The sequence below is a fragment of the Coregonus lavaretus genome (genome assembly GCF_964263955.1).
Source record: "Coregonus lavaretus genome assembly, chromosome: 21".
Taxonomy (NCBI): domain Eukaryota; kingdom Metazoa; phylum Chordata; class Actinopteri; order Salmoniformes; family Salmonidae; genus Coregonus; species Coregonus lavaretus.
This window is the reverse complement of record NC_140008.1, coordinates 9,889,782-9,906,932: the sequence shown is the minus strand read 5'-3', so window position 1 is coordinate 9,906,932 and position 17,151 is coordinate 9,889,782. Positions and strand designations below refer to the sequence as shown.

The 17,151-nt window shown below is 41.8% G+C and overlaps 1 protein-coding gene across 1 annotated transcript in view; it reads right to left on the bottom strand.

The window, feature by feature from the left end:
• Positions 1 to 17,151, bottom strand: part of LOC311149272 (ATP-binding cassette sub-family C member 8-like) — a gene marked incomplete at both ends in the record, with an annotated part of 153,072 nt that overhangs the window by 29,207 nt on the left and 106,714 nt on the right. The window contains 5 exons of the mRNA XM_084186396.1: positions 1,190 to 1,286; positions 1,483 to 1,608; positions 3,369 to 3,506; positions 3,743 to 3,823; positions 10,421 to 10,505. Coding sequence (XP_084042522.1) covers positions 1,190 to 1,286; positions 1,483 to 1,608; positions 3,369 to 3,506; positions 3,743 to 3,823; positions 10,421 to 10,505 — 527 coding nt within the window. The remainder of the gene's footprint in view (positions 1 to 1,189; positions 1,287 to 1,482; positions 1,609 to 3,368; positions 3,507 to 3,742; positions 3,824 to 10,420; positions 10,506 to 17,151) is intronic.

Sequence of the window (17,151 nt, the reverse complement as noted above, 5' to 3'; positions counted from 1 at the left end):
ATATACATCATATCTGCAAGCAAACCTGATGACTGCATGGGCGCCTACGTGTCTATGGGACAGGGCTGAGGGATAGATAAGGAAAGAAAGAGCGAGGGATGGAGAGAGAGGGAGAGAAAGAGGATGGGAACTGGTAAGAATGGATCATGGGCAGAGTCTTCAAGCTACAAGCCAATAGGAGCAATATGGACATAGGGTAGGGAAGTAGCAAGGAGTGTAGTTGCAGCACGATGCCACAGACTGGTCACGATCGGTCACCACTCTTATAAAACCATGCGGTCGGCCCTGCTTCGGCTAAAAGAGCAGCAGCACTCTGTGCTGGGGATATCGCACGAGTCCACACCGGGGTGCCACCAGAACACAGGTGACAACGCAGAACACAGAATGAAGAGAGCACTGCCACCAGCATGACACTGTCACAACAACACTGACAGGCACACAAAACAAACAGACTCAGAGTGTGATGCAGTTACCTTAGATGCTGATCTAGGGTCAGTAATGTGAAGGAGGTAATGATTTGGGGATGGGGAGGGTTAGCTGATCCGAGATCTGTGCTTAAAGAAAACTTCTATCTATATTCTAAACCAGTGTGGGACTCTGGTCCTAGGGAGCAGCAGTGTGCTGGTTTTCCTGTTTCCCACTGGTACTTTATTCCAGTAGTAATGGTGTTGATTCTTCACCTGGTTTCCCAGGCCTAAACCAGTTGTTGAAAAGGGAAAGGATGAAAAGGATGAAACCAGCAGGCCCCCAAGGATCAGATCCCCCCCCCTTCCTTTTCAACAGATCTTAAAGACGTGGAGCCTTTGCCCCAGGACTTGACCAGTCCATGTCTTTTACAGATCAGTGGTGAATGGTGACAGAGGATGAGAAAAGAAGGCCATTGATGAGTACTACTACTGGGCCACAGACAGACACAACAGGATCAAATACATTATTAGTTCCACAGTAGGTTCAGAGACTGATACAAGGATAGGAAAACTGTGGAGGCATCACATTTTAGAGACACAGAGAGTAAATTCATAAAATGTTACCACCCAGTAAATATATTACCTGTAATTTTGCAGTCTGCACAAACAGAGCATACAAAAGCAAATACCAATGATGCTAACCCCCCGGTTCCCATCAGAGAGTGATTGACAGCCGGAGTCCCTCAGTCTCATGGGGAGGTTTGTGAACTTTGACCTCTCACCTTCGTGCTCCTCCTCAGTCTTGGCAGCTTCCTTGGAGTACATGGCCCTCCGCAGGTTCTTACGCTCCAACACCGTCATACTCTCAGCCACTGTCTCCTGGAACAGACACACGTCAGAGTTCCAGGTAGTTTGCCGAAATAGACGTGACCAGATGAATTTAAAACAAAGCAGGAAAAGAGGACACAAAAAGAGCAAGCTCAGTAAAAACACATTACTATTGCTCATCTGTTGCGACAATATTACCCCTTTGGCTCTGTCTGTCATTGCCATCTATAGACACATGGCCTGGTACCTTCTCAAACTCCCCATCCTGCCGGTGCATCAGGGTCTTCCACTGTTCAAACAGCTCAGGATCAGAGTTCTGGATGTCTTTCAGAGTCCCCTCGGTCTGAATGGTGCCGTCTTTCATCGCTATGATCTGACCACGGAGGGAGAGAGAGAGGAAGAGCCGGAGGAATGGAGAGAAAGAGATAAAGAACAGGTGAATGAATTAGTGGCTCAATCTACAGACGTGCGCACGCACACACACACGTTTTTTACTATCCTTGTGGGGATCTAACAATTGATTCCCATTCAAAATCCTATTTCCCCTAACCCTAATCCCTAACCCTTATTCTAACCCTAACCCTAATTGTAACTCTAACCCTAAACCTAACCCCTAAGCCTAAAATATACTTTTTCCTTGTGGAGAATGTTTCTTGTTTTACTATCCCAAAACCCACAGACACATCAGTGGCAGTCGGTGCCATTCTGTCTGTAGTGTCCGAACAGTTTTGGCTACACACTAATATGAACCCACCATCGGAAGGTGAGACTCTCACGAACACATGCATGTTGCTTTGCTCTAGGATGCCCACAAGCCTGACAAGACCCGTCTGAAGGTAGCCCTGGAACCACTAAAAACGATTTTTAAAAGTATATATGGAAGTAATTGAGTGGCAAAAAAGGGTTTAAATTTGGTTTAAAAAATATATATAATCCTGAGCTTTGTTATATCTCTCAGATATAAAAAAGACACTTCAAAACATACTTCCTTTTTATTAATTTTTTGACTATTTGTTTCGCCATGTATGCATATGTTATTCAATGCGTTTCTATTGGCTAATAGCAGTAAGGCCAAATTCAATGTTTTTTTTTTTTTTTTTTTTTATACTTATAGGGGTCCTAAAATTCAAAATCAAATAACTAAATGATCCTTGGTATGACCATCTTAAAATAATTCCATATGTTAGCTTAGTAGAAACACAGCCCCGGGCGGTTGGTGCCGTTTATGATGAGGGAGGACGATATGTTTTTATGAGCATGGCCTTATTTCTATTACAGCATATTGGATAACTGTAATTCCTGTTCCATTCACCCAACTCAATGTAATATTGATAGGTTTAGGCTACTACATGATACTCTAATGGCAATAAATTACTAAAACAGAAAGCTTACCTTGACTTGGAAGAGTTGCAGTAGCCTTAGCCAGTTAGCTAACATAAATATCATTCCTCTCTGTTTGATTCAGGTTGTTGAGTAGGATAAATTAGCTTCATTAGCTAGCTAAATAAGTGTAAGGTAAACTAAGTAAACTAAATATTTCTGTCTCTTAATTTTTAAAGAAGTTAATTTGTTCAAAACTGTTTAACTATTGTCTTTCTCTCTCTTTGAGTCAAACACTCACCACACGTTATGCACTGCGTTGCTAGCTAGCTGTAGCTTATGCTTTCAGTACTAGATTCATTCTCTGATCCTTTGATTGGATGGACAACATGTCAGTTCATGCTGCGAGAGGAAGGGGGTGAGAACCATGAGCCTCCTAGGTTTTGTATTGAAGTCAATGTACCCAGAGGAGGACAGAAAATAGCTGTTCTCCGGCTACACCATGGTGCTACCCTGCAGAGTGCTGTTGAGGCTACTGTAGATCTTCATTGCAAAACAGTGTGTTTTAATCAGTTATTTGGTGACATTAATATATTTAGTATAATTTTATCTAAAAAGGATAACTTTGTTAATGTTTCACTATTTTATGAAATTCACTGAGTAGGCTGGTCCTCCCCTTCCTCCTCTGAAGAGCCTCCACTGACACACACACACACACACACACACACACACACACACACACACACACACACACACACACACACACACACACACACACACACACACACACACACACACACACTGTGCTCTCACCCAGTCAGCATGTGGTAGGTACTGCAGTTTGTGAGTGACCAGAACCACAGTCCTCTTCTCTTCTCTCAGCAGTTTCAGGATGCCCTCCTGCATCAGGTGGTCACTCAGGTGAATGTCCAGCGCTGAGAATGGGTCATCCTGAAACAACACAGATTAAAAGTTAAATGTCAAATGGTCAAAAACAGAACTAATGGAGTTCTGGTTATTTTGATCAAGCTGATTGGAAAATCAGATGGAAATTAGCTGCTATCTAAATCTGGTGCAAGGCATGATTTCTCTGTATACTGAGACTTCTGTTTTTGTTGTACAGTGTCCCTGTCCAAATGCAGTCTATCATTCACTGTGTAGACCTGTAGACAGGCTGTCTCTCTCACCAGCAAGACCACATTGGTCTGTTGGTACAGGACTCTGGCAACACCTATACGCTGGCGCTGCCCTCCTGACAGAATTATACCCTGTAGCGAGAGGGAGGAGGAAGAGAGAGGTAGAGAGAGAGATATGAAATAATTAATGGAGAGATTATTCATTCCATCAGGTCAACACCGTGTCAGTGAACAAGGCTAACATGCACACACTTACTCAGTCCATGAAAAATAACTATTTGAACTCATCTACTACCTATCCCCTGAATACCCCATAATGACAAAGTGAAAACATGTTTTTAGAAATGTTTGCACATTTATTGAAAATGAAATACAGAAATATCTAATTTACACAAAGTATTCAATACTTTGTAGAAGCACCTTTGGCAGCGATTACAGCTGTGAGTCTTTCTGGGTACGTCTCTAAGAGCTTTCCACACCTGGATTGTGCCACATTTGCCCATTATTCTTTAAAAAATTATTCAAGCTCTGTCAAATTGGTTGTTTATCATTGCTAGACAACCATATTCAGGTCTTACCATCGATTTTCAAGTAGGTTTAAGTCAAAACTGTATTTGTATTCTGTACAGGCTTCTTTCTTTTCACTCTGTCAATTAGGTTACTATTAGCCATTAAACTCGGTAACTGTTTTAAAGTCACCATTGGCCTCATAGTGAAATCCCTGAGTGGTTTCCTTCCTCTCCGGCAACTGAGTTAGGAAGGAAGCCTGTATCTTTGTACTGACTGGGTGTATTGATACACCACCCAACGTGTAATTACAGTTTTTTACGATTGCTTACACACTAAAATTAAACTTTTCCCACAATTAGCAAAACCTTACACTCAAGGAGCAAAACACAAGGCTAGATTTGCACAACTGTAAGCACATTGTCAGCTTCACACTATTTGCAAAACACTAAACACAATTGTATACATCAGACACAGAAGTATATCATGATGTCACTTCCTTGCAATTCCAAAGCACTGACTGTCAAATTACCACACCTATGAGCCAATCTGTTAAACACAGCCATCAGGTGCACAAACACATGATTGCTAAATTGTAGACACACCAATCAGGTTTAAGCACTATAAAAATGCAGCAGGTAGGTTCACCTGCCTTCAACCAAAATGGAAGGAGTCAGAAGAAGAGTGAGGGTGAGAGGAGGAGTACACAGAGGAGGAGAAGGAGGTAGAGGAAGAGGCAGAGGCCGAGCCAGAGGACGAGGAAGACCTGAAGCAGGAGGAGAACGTGCACAAAGAAGAAGGGGACCAAACTTATCAAATGACATTCGTGCAACACTAGTGGACCATGTTGTGAACCACGGATTGACGCTGAGGGAGGCTGGACTGAGAGTTCAGCCAAATCTTAGCAGTTATACAGTGTCATCTGTCATAAGGACTTTTCGACAGGAAAACAGGTAAAAGAAGATCTGTCTACAGTTACAGTAATCAGCTGCTTATTGTATGCACCATATCAGCACTTGTGATACCCCTTCCTGTGACATTGTACAGTAAGTTACATGTATTATTCTCTACATAGGATTGAGGGTCGGGAACGACAAGGAGGAAGGGGGCCCATATTCACGCAAGAACAAGAGAGAGAGATAATAAACATGGTTTTGGCCAATAATGCTATCAGACTCAGAGAACTACAAGCCAACATTATCGGTGACCATGCCATTTTCAATAATGTCCATCAGGTCTCTCAATCAACACTGGCACGCATCCTGAAAAGACATCAGGTTCAAATGAAAAAACTTTATTGAGTGCCTTTTGAGCGGAATTCAGAGAGGGTCAAACGGCTGCGGCATGTGTATGTGGAGGTTTGTATTGTTCACTTTAGCACTGTGATGTTGCATACTGCACACATTACTTTTTTACATTGACTGTAAACTAGACCTATCCTGAACTACACAATCTTGTCTTTCACTGTATTTCAGAGAGTTTTGCAGATGGATGCTGAGGAAATCCTGCATGAATTCATATATATTGATGAGGCAGGGTTCAACCTCACAAAAGCAAGGAGAGGCAGAAATATAATTGGCCACAGGGCTATAATCAATGTCCCAGTGCAACGTGGGGGTAACATCACATTTGCGCTGCCATTTCACAGCATGGGGTTCTCCTCCATCATGCCAAAATGGGCCCTTACAACACACCTCACATTCTCGCATTTTTGGACCGATTGCACCACATCGTCACAGCAGGTAATGAAATGCACCATCTGGGACAATGTGTCATTCCACCGCTCTGCTTTGGTCCAGAACTGGTTTCAACACCATCCACAGTTGACAGTCCTATACCTTCCACCATACTCTTCGTTTCTAAACCCTATCGAATAGTTTTTCTCTGCATGGCGGTGGAAAGTTTACGATCTCCAGCCCCAGGCTCAGGTACCCCTCATTCAGGCCATGGAGGACGCCTGTGACCAAGTCGACGCCGCAGCTGTGCAAGGATGGATTCGACATTCAAGACGGTTCTTCCCGCGTTGTCTTGCTAATGAGGATATTGCTTGTGATGTTGATGAAATTCTCTGGCCAGATCCAGCTAGGCGAAGAGATAATGTATAGTATGTTTACTGTAGTATTTTCTGTACAATATTGTCAGTTTTTTTCAGATAATTTTTTATGTTTGTTGTTGTTATTTACTGTAATTGTAACCTGTACTGGATACAGTATTTTACGTTTGTCTGCTACTGTAGTAGCATGAAAACTGGGACATGTTTTGTTGTGATTCTCCATGTTAACATGTTGACTGATCTGGGTATATGGAGAGAAATAAATGATATTTTCCTCAGTCTGCAGCATTGGTCTTGTGTAGTGTTTGTATAGTTGCACTTTCTCTGTGTACTTCATTTACAGTACTCTAATCACTGAGAATTAGACTTGCTAAAAGTGTTTTAGGTTAGCAACAGCAGTGTGTAACTGGTTCAAAAAGATTGAAGTCATATGAAATGTGTGTGTTTCGTATGGTAACAAAATATTGTTTTTATGAAGTCGTGTATAGTTTTGACAAAAGTGTTCCATTTTGCAAATGATCTGAAGTGTTGTGCTACTTTGGTGTAGGGTTGTGCTAATTGTGTGTAGGGTTTTGACAAACCGGGCCCTGTTTTCAAAATTGTGCTTAAACAATTGAAAATAACTTCACCATGCTCAAAAGAATATTCAAGGTCTCATTTAATTTTTTTTATCTACCAATAGGTGCCCTTCTTTGCGAGGCATTGGAAAATCTCCCTGGTCTTTGTTGTTGAATCTGTGTTTGAAATTCACTGCTCGACTGAGGGACCTTACAGATAAGTGTATGTGTGGGGTACAGAGATGAGGAAGTCATTCAAAAAGTCCATGCAACTTATTATGTGACTTGTTAAGCAAATCTTTACTCTAATTGATTTAGGCTTGCCATAACAAAGGGTTTGAATACTTATTGACTCAAGATATTTCAGCTTTTCATATTTTATGAATTGAAGAACACAATTCCACTTTGACATTGCGGGGTATTGTATGTAGACAGAAAATCTCAATTTAATCAATTTTGAATTCAGGCTGTAAACGCAAAAGTCAAGAGGTGTGATTATTTTCTGAAGGTATGTATGTACTATGTGTGTGCGCTTGTGTAAAATAAAGGTTCTTAAATGGTTCTTCCTCAGCTCTGAGAACTCTTGCCCGATAAAGAACGTTTGAGTAAAGTGTGGGGTTCTTGATTAGTCATCTAAAATGGTTGTTCCAGTTTAGATGTTTAAGGTAGTCTCATTTCTTAGTCTTCCCAACCCTGGCAGTCATTCTGATTGCAGGTTGCGGGTGAATGATAATTCCAAATGTTGGATATCCTCACTCTGGCTGGATTCCAATAGGAATTACACATTCCTTTGCAAACCAGCATAATGTGGCTTGCAGGCCTGATGTGGCCTGTAAACTATGAGTTTCAGGCCACTGTATTAGGCTAAAACTAGGCCCTCAAAAGAAGGCCTTATCAAATGTGTATTGTATTGCCTTAAATAATGTAATTTTAATGACAACATATTCACTTAGGATCTCACTTGGTGAAGGCCACAGGACTGAAAATGAATGAATGCAACAACCATGTCTCTTTCACTAGCAAACACAATCATAGGTGGTATTGGTAACTCTAAAATTCACTGAAAGGTACCCTGGGAAATATGAAAAAAATAGGCTTAAAACCCTACAGCAGGGCTATTCAATTCTGGTCCTGGAGGCCGAAACACTTCTGGTTTGGGATTTTTGTATGGTTCATCAAAGAACCATCCCATTTATGGTTCTTCAGAGACCTTAAAATGGTTCCCCTATATCATCGCTCTCAACAAACTTATTTGGTTCCTTTATTTTAAGAGTGTGTGATTGAGTGTCAGGAGCTCTTCCCGGGGGCAGACTGTCACTGTAGTGGAATATTGTTCCACCATTGTTCCTGTACCCAAGAAAGCAATGGTAACGGAACTAAATGACTATTGCCCGGTAGCACTCACTTCTGTCATCATGAAGTGCCTTGAAAGGCTAGTTAAGGATCATAACACCTACACCTTACCTGACACCCTAGACCCACTTTAATAGATCCACAGATGATGCAATCGCCATTGCGCTGCACACTGCCCTATCCCATCTGGACAAGAGGAATACCTATGTAAGAATGCTGTTCATTGACTATAGCTCAGCCTTCAACACCATAGTACCCTCCAAGCTCATCATTAAGCTCCGGGCCCTGGGTCTGAACCCCGCCCTCTGCAGCTGGGTCCTGGACTTCCTGACGGGCCGCCCCCAGGTGGTGAAGGTAGGAAACAACACCTCCAGTAAGCTGATCCTCAACACAGGGGCCACACAAGGGTGCGTGCTCAGCCTCCTCCTGTACTCCCTGTTCACCCATGACTGCGTGGACAAGCACGCCTCCAACTCAATCATCAACTTTGCAGATGACACAACAGTAGTAGGCCTGATTACCAACAATGATGAGACAGCCTACAGGGAGGAGGTGAGGGCCCTGACGGAGTGGTGCCAGGAAAATAACCTCTCCCTCAACGTCAACAAAATGAAGGAGCTGATCGTGGACTTCAGGAGACAACAGAGAGAGCACGCCCCTATCCACATCGACGGGACCGCAGTCGGGAAGATGAAAAGCTTCAAGTTCCTCGGCATACACATCACTGACAATCTGAAATGGTCCATCCACACAGACAACAACAGCGCCTCTTCAACCTCAGGAGGCTGAAGAAATTTGGCTTGGCCCCTAAGACCCTCACAAACTTTTACAGATGTACAATTGAGAGCATCCTGTCGGGCTGTATCACCGCCTGGTACGGCAACTGCACCGCCCGCAACTGCAGGGCTCTCCAGAGGGTGGTGCGGTCTGCCCAACGCATCCCCAGGGGCACACTGCCTGCCCTCCAGGACACCTATAGCACCCAATGTCACAGGAAGGCCAAAAAGATAATCAAGGACATCAACCACTCGAGCCACGGCCGGTTCACCCCGCTATCATCCAGAAGGTAAGGTCAGTACAGGTGCATTAAAGCTGGGACGGGAGACTGAAAAACAGCTTCTATCTCAAGGCCATTAGACTGTTAAATAGCCATCACTAGCCGGCTACCACCCGGTTACTCAACCCTGCACCTTAAAGGCTGCTGTCCTATGTACATAGACATGGAATCACTTGTCACTTTAAATGGAACACTGGTCACTTTAATAATAATGTTTATATACTGTTTTACTCATTTCATATGTATATACTGTATTCTATTGTATTTTAGTCAATGCCACTCAGACATTGCTCGTCCTAATATTTATATATTTCTAATCAGGCCTACTTATTCCATTCTTTTACTTTTAGATTTGTGTGTATTGTTGTAATATAATAATATAATATGCCATTTAGCAGACGCTTTTATCCAAAGCGACTTACAGTCATGTGTGCATACATTTTTCTTCTTCTTTTTTTTCTTTTTTTTGTGAATTGTTAGATACTACCGCACTGTTGGAGCTAGGAACACAAGCATTTCGCTACACCCGCAACAACATCTGCTAAATATGTGTACGTGACCATTAAAATTGGATTTGATTTGAATAATCTACTATCCTTCAGTAGTAGACGTCACACATACACACAAGCGCATGTACACTCACACAAACACATATGCTTCAAAATAACACACACACTAAATTTGGTTAACCCAGAACTAAAATATTGCGTATGTTTCCATAGTCTGTACACGAGAGATTACACACACACCGACATTACAGAAATACGCTAAATTACTAAAAGACACACACACACACACACACACACACACCTTTGTCACATGCATAACATTTGTTGCACCAAACTCACAATAATAAAATAGACATGGAGAGAACACAACCAAGACCTGATCACATAATAGAATGATGCCTGACCAAATGAAACATGACAGTGTACTGGGTAGTCTCTGGTGATGGGGTCACATAAATACATCAACCGGAGACAGGCGGTGACAGGAATCACTAGTAACAGAGATTCTGTCTCAATGGGACAACCCTGAATAAATAAAGGTTATACTTAATTACTATTACCATGCAGTCCTTTATTGTCAGTTAGTTACTGAGAGTGAAGAAAGACAGGCACGGGTGGTCCTGAGTGACAGAAACAGTGGCAGAGACAGAAACAGAGACAGAGACCGTGACAGAGACGGTGCTGGTCACTGACCCTCTCTCCAATCTCCGTCTGGTCTCCCTGTGGCAGGATGTCGATATCTGGCTGCAGGGAACACGCCTCAATGACAGCCTTGTACCTGGACAACACCGAAACAGATAATCAGATGACAACCGTGACATTAAAACAAAGACCCTGCAATGTCAATAAGGGACTCGGCTGGGGACTAGTAGACACCACCTCCACTTATTTTAAAGTATGCTTTAGTGGCAATTCAATTCAGGTCATTCAGAAGATTTATGGTAACTATGGGTACCAACAGTGATTGTGCAGCAACCCAGTCAACAACAACAACAGTATATTATTCTCAGTTTGTGTTCAGGCTGAAAAATTGTCTGTATGGATGAATCAGGCCTTGGGGCTTTATTGGAGAGAGATGAAGAGAAGAGAGAGAGAGAGAGAGAGAGAGAGAGAGAGAGAGTGAGAGAGAGAGAGAGAGAGAGAGAGGGAGAGAGAGGGGGGGGGTAGTGAGGGAATGAGAGGACAGAGAACAAGAGAGAAAGCGAGATAAACCTGAATGAGAGAATAAAACAGACAGCCTGTAGTAGGAAGGAAGGCCTAGAGTAGAGGACTGATTTCTTAATCTGCCTCCCGCTCGCACCCCCAGCTTTTCATACCTCCCCTGCCCGCTCCCACTGGCTTTCTGTCCGACACCCACCGGCTTTCTGTCCGACACCCACCCTCTTCCGCAAAAACTGGTCCCGACCCCAACAATGTTATTTTGACGTATGTGACGCAGCTCGTTTGCCAGCCATGGTCCCAGCAATTTTGCGCCCTATAGGCAATATCAAAATACGCTAAAATAACCTACGAATAAATAGTTTAAATTACCAGAGATTCTCACATGGCCCATTATATTAGGACATCGGTATTACTTGGCTATATCAGCCAATAGGCTAGAGGTAGTTTGAAGAGAGCAGAGTTGGAGAGAGAATGGACACTTGCACTTTCTCTTGAGCTATGTTTTGCATATAGCCTACCTTTTAGGAGCGGGACGATTTTCAGATTAAGAGAAATACGGGTGATCAATAGGCCTATTTATTTCCAGGCAATGTAGTCTACTACTTACTAGTAGTAAACTATAGCCTCATCATATGTAAGAAGTTAATTTCCTTGGAAAGATAGGCCTATTAAACTGCCGCTGTGCTTCTCCGCCCATGCATATAGCTAACACTGTTAAACCATAACTTGTTTTTACAGTAACTTACTGGCAGCCAGTTACCTGTATTTGTATTTGTATTTGTATTTATTAAGGATCCACATTAGCTGATGCCAAGGCAGCAGCTTCTCTTTACAAGTACTGTAAACAAGTGCTTTCTTTACAGTAATGTAGTGTTAAACCAAAGTTTCTTTGGAATTTTACGGTAACATACTGTAATGTTTTTTTACAGTAATTTACAGGTAACTGGCTGCCAGTAAGTTACTGTAAAAACCAACCTGGTCTCAGAGCATTTCGTATTATTCTGCATGTAAATCCAGGACACTCCATTTAGTAGGATATGTTACGTTTCATATGGTACAGTTGAAGTCAGAAGTTTACATACACCTTAGCCAAACTCAGTTTTTCACAATTACTGACATTTAATCCTAGTAAAAATTCCCTGTGTTATGTTAGTTAGGATCATCACTTTATTTTAAGAATGTGAAATGTCAGAATAATAGTAGAGAGAATTATTTATTTCAGCTTTTATTTCTTTCATCACATTCCCAGTGGGTCAGAAGTTTACATACACTCAATTAGTATTTGGTAGCACTGCCTTTAAATTGTTTAACATGGGTCAAATGTTTCGGGTAGCCTTCCACAAGATTCCCACAATAAGTTGGGTGAATTTTGGCCCATTCCTCCTGACAGATCTGGTGTAACTGAGTCAGGTTTGTTGGCCTCCTTGCTCTCACACACTTTTTCAGTTCTACCCACACATTTTCTATATGATTGAGGTCAGGGCTTTGTGATGGCCACTCCAATACCTTGACTTTGTTGTCCTTAAGCCATTTTGCCACAACTTTGGAAGTATGCTTGGGGTCATTGTTCATTTGGAAGAACCATTTGTGACCAAGCTTTAACTTCCTGACTGATGTCTTGAGATGTTGCTTCAATATATCCACATAATTTTCCTTCCTCATGTTGCCATCTATTTTGTGAAGTGCACCAGTCCCTCCTGCAGCAAAGCACCCCCACAGCATGATTCTGCCACCCCCGTGCTTCACGGTTGGGATGGTGTTCTTCGGCATGCAAGCATCCCCCTTTTTCCTCCAAACATAACGATGGTCATTATGGCCACACAGTTATATTTTTGTTTCATCAGACCAGAGGACATTTCTCTAAAAAGTACAATCTTTGTCCCCATGTGCAGTTGCAAACTGTATTCTGGCATTTTTATGGCGGTTTTGGAGCAGTGGCTTCTTCCTTGCTGAGCGACCTTTCAGGTTATGTCGATATAGGACTTGTTTTACTGTGGATATAGATACTTTTTTACCTGTTTCCTCCAGCATCTTCACAAGGTCCTTTGCTGTTGTTCTGGGATTGATTTGCATTTTTCGCACCAAAGTACGTTCATCTCTAGGAGACAGAACGCATCTCCTTCCTGAGCGGTAGGATGGCTGCGTGGTCCCATGGTGTTTATACTTGTGTACTATTGTTTGTACAGATGAACGTGGTACCTTCAGGCGTTTGGAAATTGCTCCCAAGGATGAACCAGACTTGTGGAGGTCTACCATTTTTTTTCTGAGGTCTTGGCTGATTTCTTTTGATTTTCCCATGATGTCAAGCAGAGAGGCACTGAGCTTGAAGGTAGGCCTTGAAATACATCCACAGGTACACCTCCAATTGAATTGTGATACAGTGAATTTTAAGTGAAATAATCTTTCTGTAAACAATTGTTGGAAAAATTACTTGTGTCATGCACAAAGTAGATGTCCTAACCGACTTGCCAAAACTATAGTTTGTTAACAAGACATTTGTGGAGTGGTTGAAAAAAACGAGTTTTAATGACTCCAACCTAAGTGTATGTAAACTTCCGACTTCAACTGTATGTATTAATTTGTTGATGTCCATCACCCATTTCGTATGATATGTTACGATTTACAATTCAATTTATATATTACATTTACATTTACGTCATTTAGCAGACGCTCTTATCCAGAGCGACTTACAGTTAGTGAATACCTATATATATATATTTTTTTTATACTGGCCCCCCGTGGGAATCGAACCCACAACCCTGGCGTTGCAAACGCCATGCTCTATTAACTGAGCTACATCCCTGCCAGCCATTCCCTCCCCTACCCTGGACAACGCTGGGCCAATTGTGCGCCGCCCATGAGTCTCCCGGTCGCGGCCGGCTGCGACAGAGCCTGGATTCGAACCAGGATCTCTAGTGGCACAGTTAGCACTGCGATGCAGTGCCTTAGACCACTGCGCCACTCAGGAGACGAATCTCTGTGTCCAGTATGAAGGAAGTTAGAGGTAGTTTCGCTTCAGCATGCAAGCAGATACCCATAGACTTTCAGTCATTGTGCTAACGCTAGTTAGCATTGGCTCGCGAAACTACCTCTAATTTCCTTCATACAGAACACAAAGACATAAAAATGGTATCAACGAGTTCATCTGACTGGGGAAGTAGATAAAGGCATCATTGACTAAATCCCGAAGTATTGCTTTCAGTGCTGGGTTCTTGATTGAAATGCATGGAAGGCTGCAGATGTGTCCCTTTCATAGCACACATCACATTGGCCAGTGTTAACTAGGGTTGATTTTTCAGTGTAACATTTCTAGTGTACTATAAAGAGTTAAATTAACACTCTGTGGTGTAAAACACACCAGTGTTGGTGTTAATAACCAGAGTTGAACCAAAACCACGTCCATCTTTATCATATTTCCCAGCATGGTCTATTGCAGGTTGATTTGTAGAATTGTTTGTTTCAATATCTATGTTTTTGCATGTACATTGATTGATTAATTAATCTTATGCTTTTAAAATATACAGTACCAGTCAAAAGTTTGGACACACCTACTCATTCCAGGGTTTTTCTTTATTTTTACAATTGTCTACATTGTAGAATAATAGAGAAGACATCAAAACTATGAAATAACACATATGGAATCATGTAGTAACCAAAAAAGTGTTAAACAAATCAAAATATATTTTAGATGTTAGATTCTTCAATGTAGCCACCCTTTGCCTTGATGACAACTTTGCACAGTCTTGACATTCTCTCAACCAGCTTCATGAGGTAGTCACCTGGAATGCATTTCAATTAACAGGTGTGCCTTGTTAAAAGTTAATTTGTGGAATTTCTTTCCTTCTTAATGTGTTTGAGCCAATCAGTTGTGTTGTGACAAGGTACTGGTGGTATACAGAAGATAGCCCTATTTGGTAAAATACCAAGTCCATATTATGGCAAGAACAGCTCAAATAAGCAAAGAGAAACGACAGTCCATCATTACTTTAAGACATGAAGGTCAGTCAATCCGGAACATTTCAAGAACTTTGAAAGTTTCTTCAAGTGCAGTCGCAAAAACCATCAAGCGCTATGATGAAACTGGCTCTCATGAGGACCGCCACAGGAAAGGAAGACCCAGAGTTACCTCTGCTACAGAGAATAAGTTCATTAGAGTTAACTGTGCCTCAGATTGCAGCCCAAATAAATGCTTCACAGAGTTCAAGTAACAGACACATCTCAACATCAACTGTTCAGAGGAGACTGCGTGAATCAGCCCTTCATGGTCGAATTGCTGCAAAGAAACCACTACTAAAGGACAACAATACGAAGAAGAGACTTGCTTGGGCCAAGAAACACGAGCAGTGGACATTAGACTGGTGGGAAACTGTCCTTTGGTCTGATGAGTCCAAAATTGAGATTTTTGGTTCCAACTGCCGTTTCTTTGATCTCCGCATGTGTGGTTCCCACCGTGAAGCATGGAGGAGTAGGTGTGATGGTGCTTTGCTGGTGACAATGTCGGTAATTTATTTAGAATTCAAGGCACACTTAACCAGCATGGCTACCACAGCATTCTGCAGCAATACGCCATCCCATCTGGTTTACGCTTAGTGGGACTATCATTTGTTTTTCAACAGGACAATGACCCAAAACACCTCCAGGCTGTGTAAGTGCTATTTGACCAAGAAGGAGAGTGATGGAGTGCTGCATCAGATGACCTGACCTCCACAATCACCTGACCTCAACCCAATTGAGATGGTTTGGGATGAGTTGGACAACAGAGTGAAGGAAAAGCAGCTAACAAGTGCTCAGCATATGTGGGAACTTCTTCAAGACTGTTGGAAAAACATTCCCGATTAAGCTGGTTGAGAGAATGCCAAGAGTGTGCAAAGCTGTCATCAAGGCAAAGGGTGCCTACTTTGAAGAATCTCAAATATAAAATATATTTTGATTTGTTTAACACGTTTCTGGATACTACATGATTCCATATGTGTTATTTCATAGTTTTGATGTCTTCACTATTATTCAACAATGTAGAAAATAGTAAAAATAAAGAAAACCCTTGAATGAGTAGGTGTGTCCAAAAGTTTGACTGCTACTGTATATTACATAGGTTTTTCTAAACTATTCCAATCTGTTACTTATTGCACCCGTTACTGAAATGTTTGTTCCAGTTTAGATGTTTAAGGTATTCTCATAACGTAGTCTTCCCAACCCTGGTAGTCATTCTGAATGCAGGTGACAAAACATCCCAAATGTTGGATATCCCCACTTTGGCTGGATTCCAATAGGAATTACACATCACTTTGCAAGCCATTATAATGTGACTTGTAGGCCTGATATGGCCCATAAACTATGAGTTTCAGGCCACTGTATTAGGGTTAAACTAGGCCTTCAAAAGAAGGCCTTATGAAATACGTATTTTCTTAATAAAAATTTAATGACAACATATTAACTTTTTGGGTGGTACTGGTAACTCTAAAATTCACATGTAAGGCACCCTGGGAAATATACAAATAAGGCTTAAAACCCTACAGCATGGCTATTCAATTCCATTCCATCCCATTTGTGGTTCTTCGGAGACACTAAAATGGTTCTCCTATGGCTTTGCTTTCAAGAACCTTATCCGGTTCCAGCTTGCACCTTTATTTTTAAGAGTGTAGGCTAATGCATAAAAATATTTTCATCCCAAAGTTGTCTGTCTGACTGTCTGCAGCATGACAAATGCAGACCGCGCCGCAATGATCTCTGTCAGGGCCCGCAGCCCTCAGCATATTGGGCAGACTACAGACTGTTTGGCCCTGGGGTGGTTATTAAGGTGTCCGAATGCTTCCCAGCCGAAATAGTTTGGAAGAGTTCCAAAATATATTATGATGACATTTTGTGAAGTTTTTGTTCGTTTTGGACTTCAGTAAGGGTTTTTTCGGCTGTTTGGGCACACCATTTATTTTCTCAAGGCCAGCCGAAGTTTGGGAGTCGAAGTGTACGCCCCTTCGTCCGTGATTGGTCAACTGTAGGGATTCTTCAATAAAGTCTCTGTTATCATTCAACGAAGAGACAACTCAATTTCATGCACATTTTTTCATTGAGAAATACTGCACCAATCATCAATATTTTGTTTTTTATATGTTTTTTTTCCGCAAATATATACACTACCGTTCAAAAGTTTGGGTTCACTTAGAAATGTCCTTGTTTTGGTCCATTAAAATAACATCAAATTGATCAGAAATACAGTGTAGATTGTTATTGTTAATGTTGTAAATGGCTATTGTAGCTGGAAACGG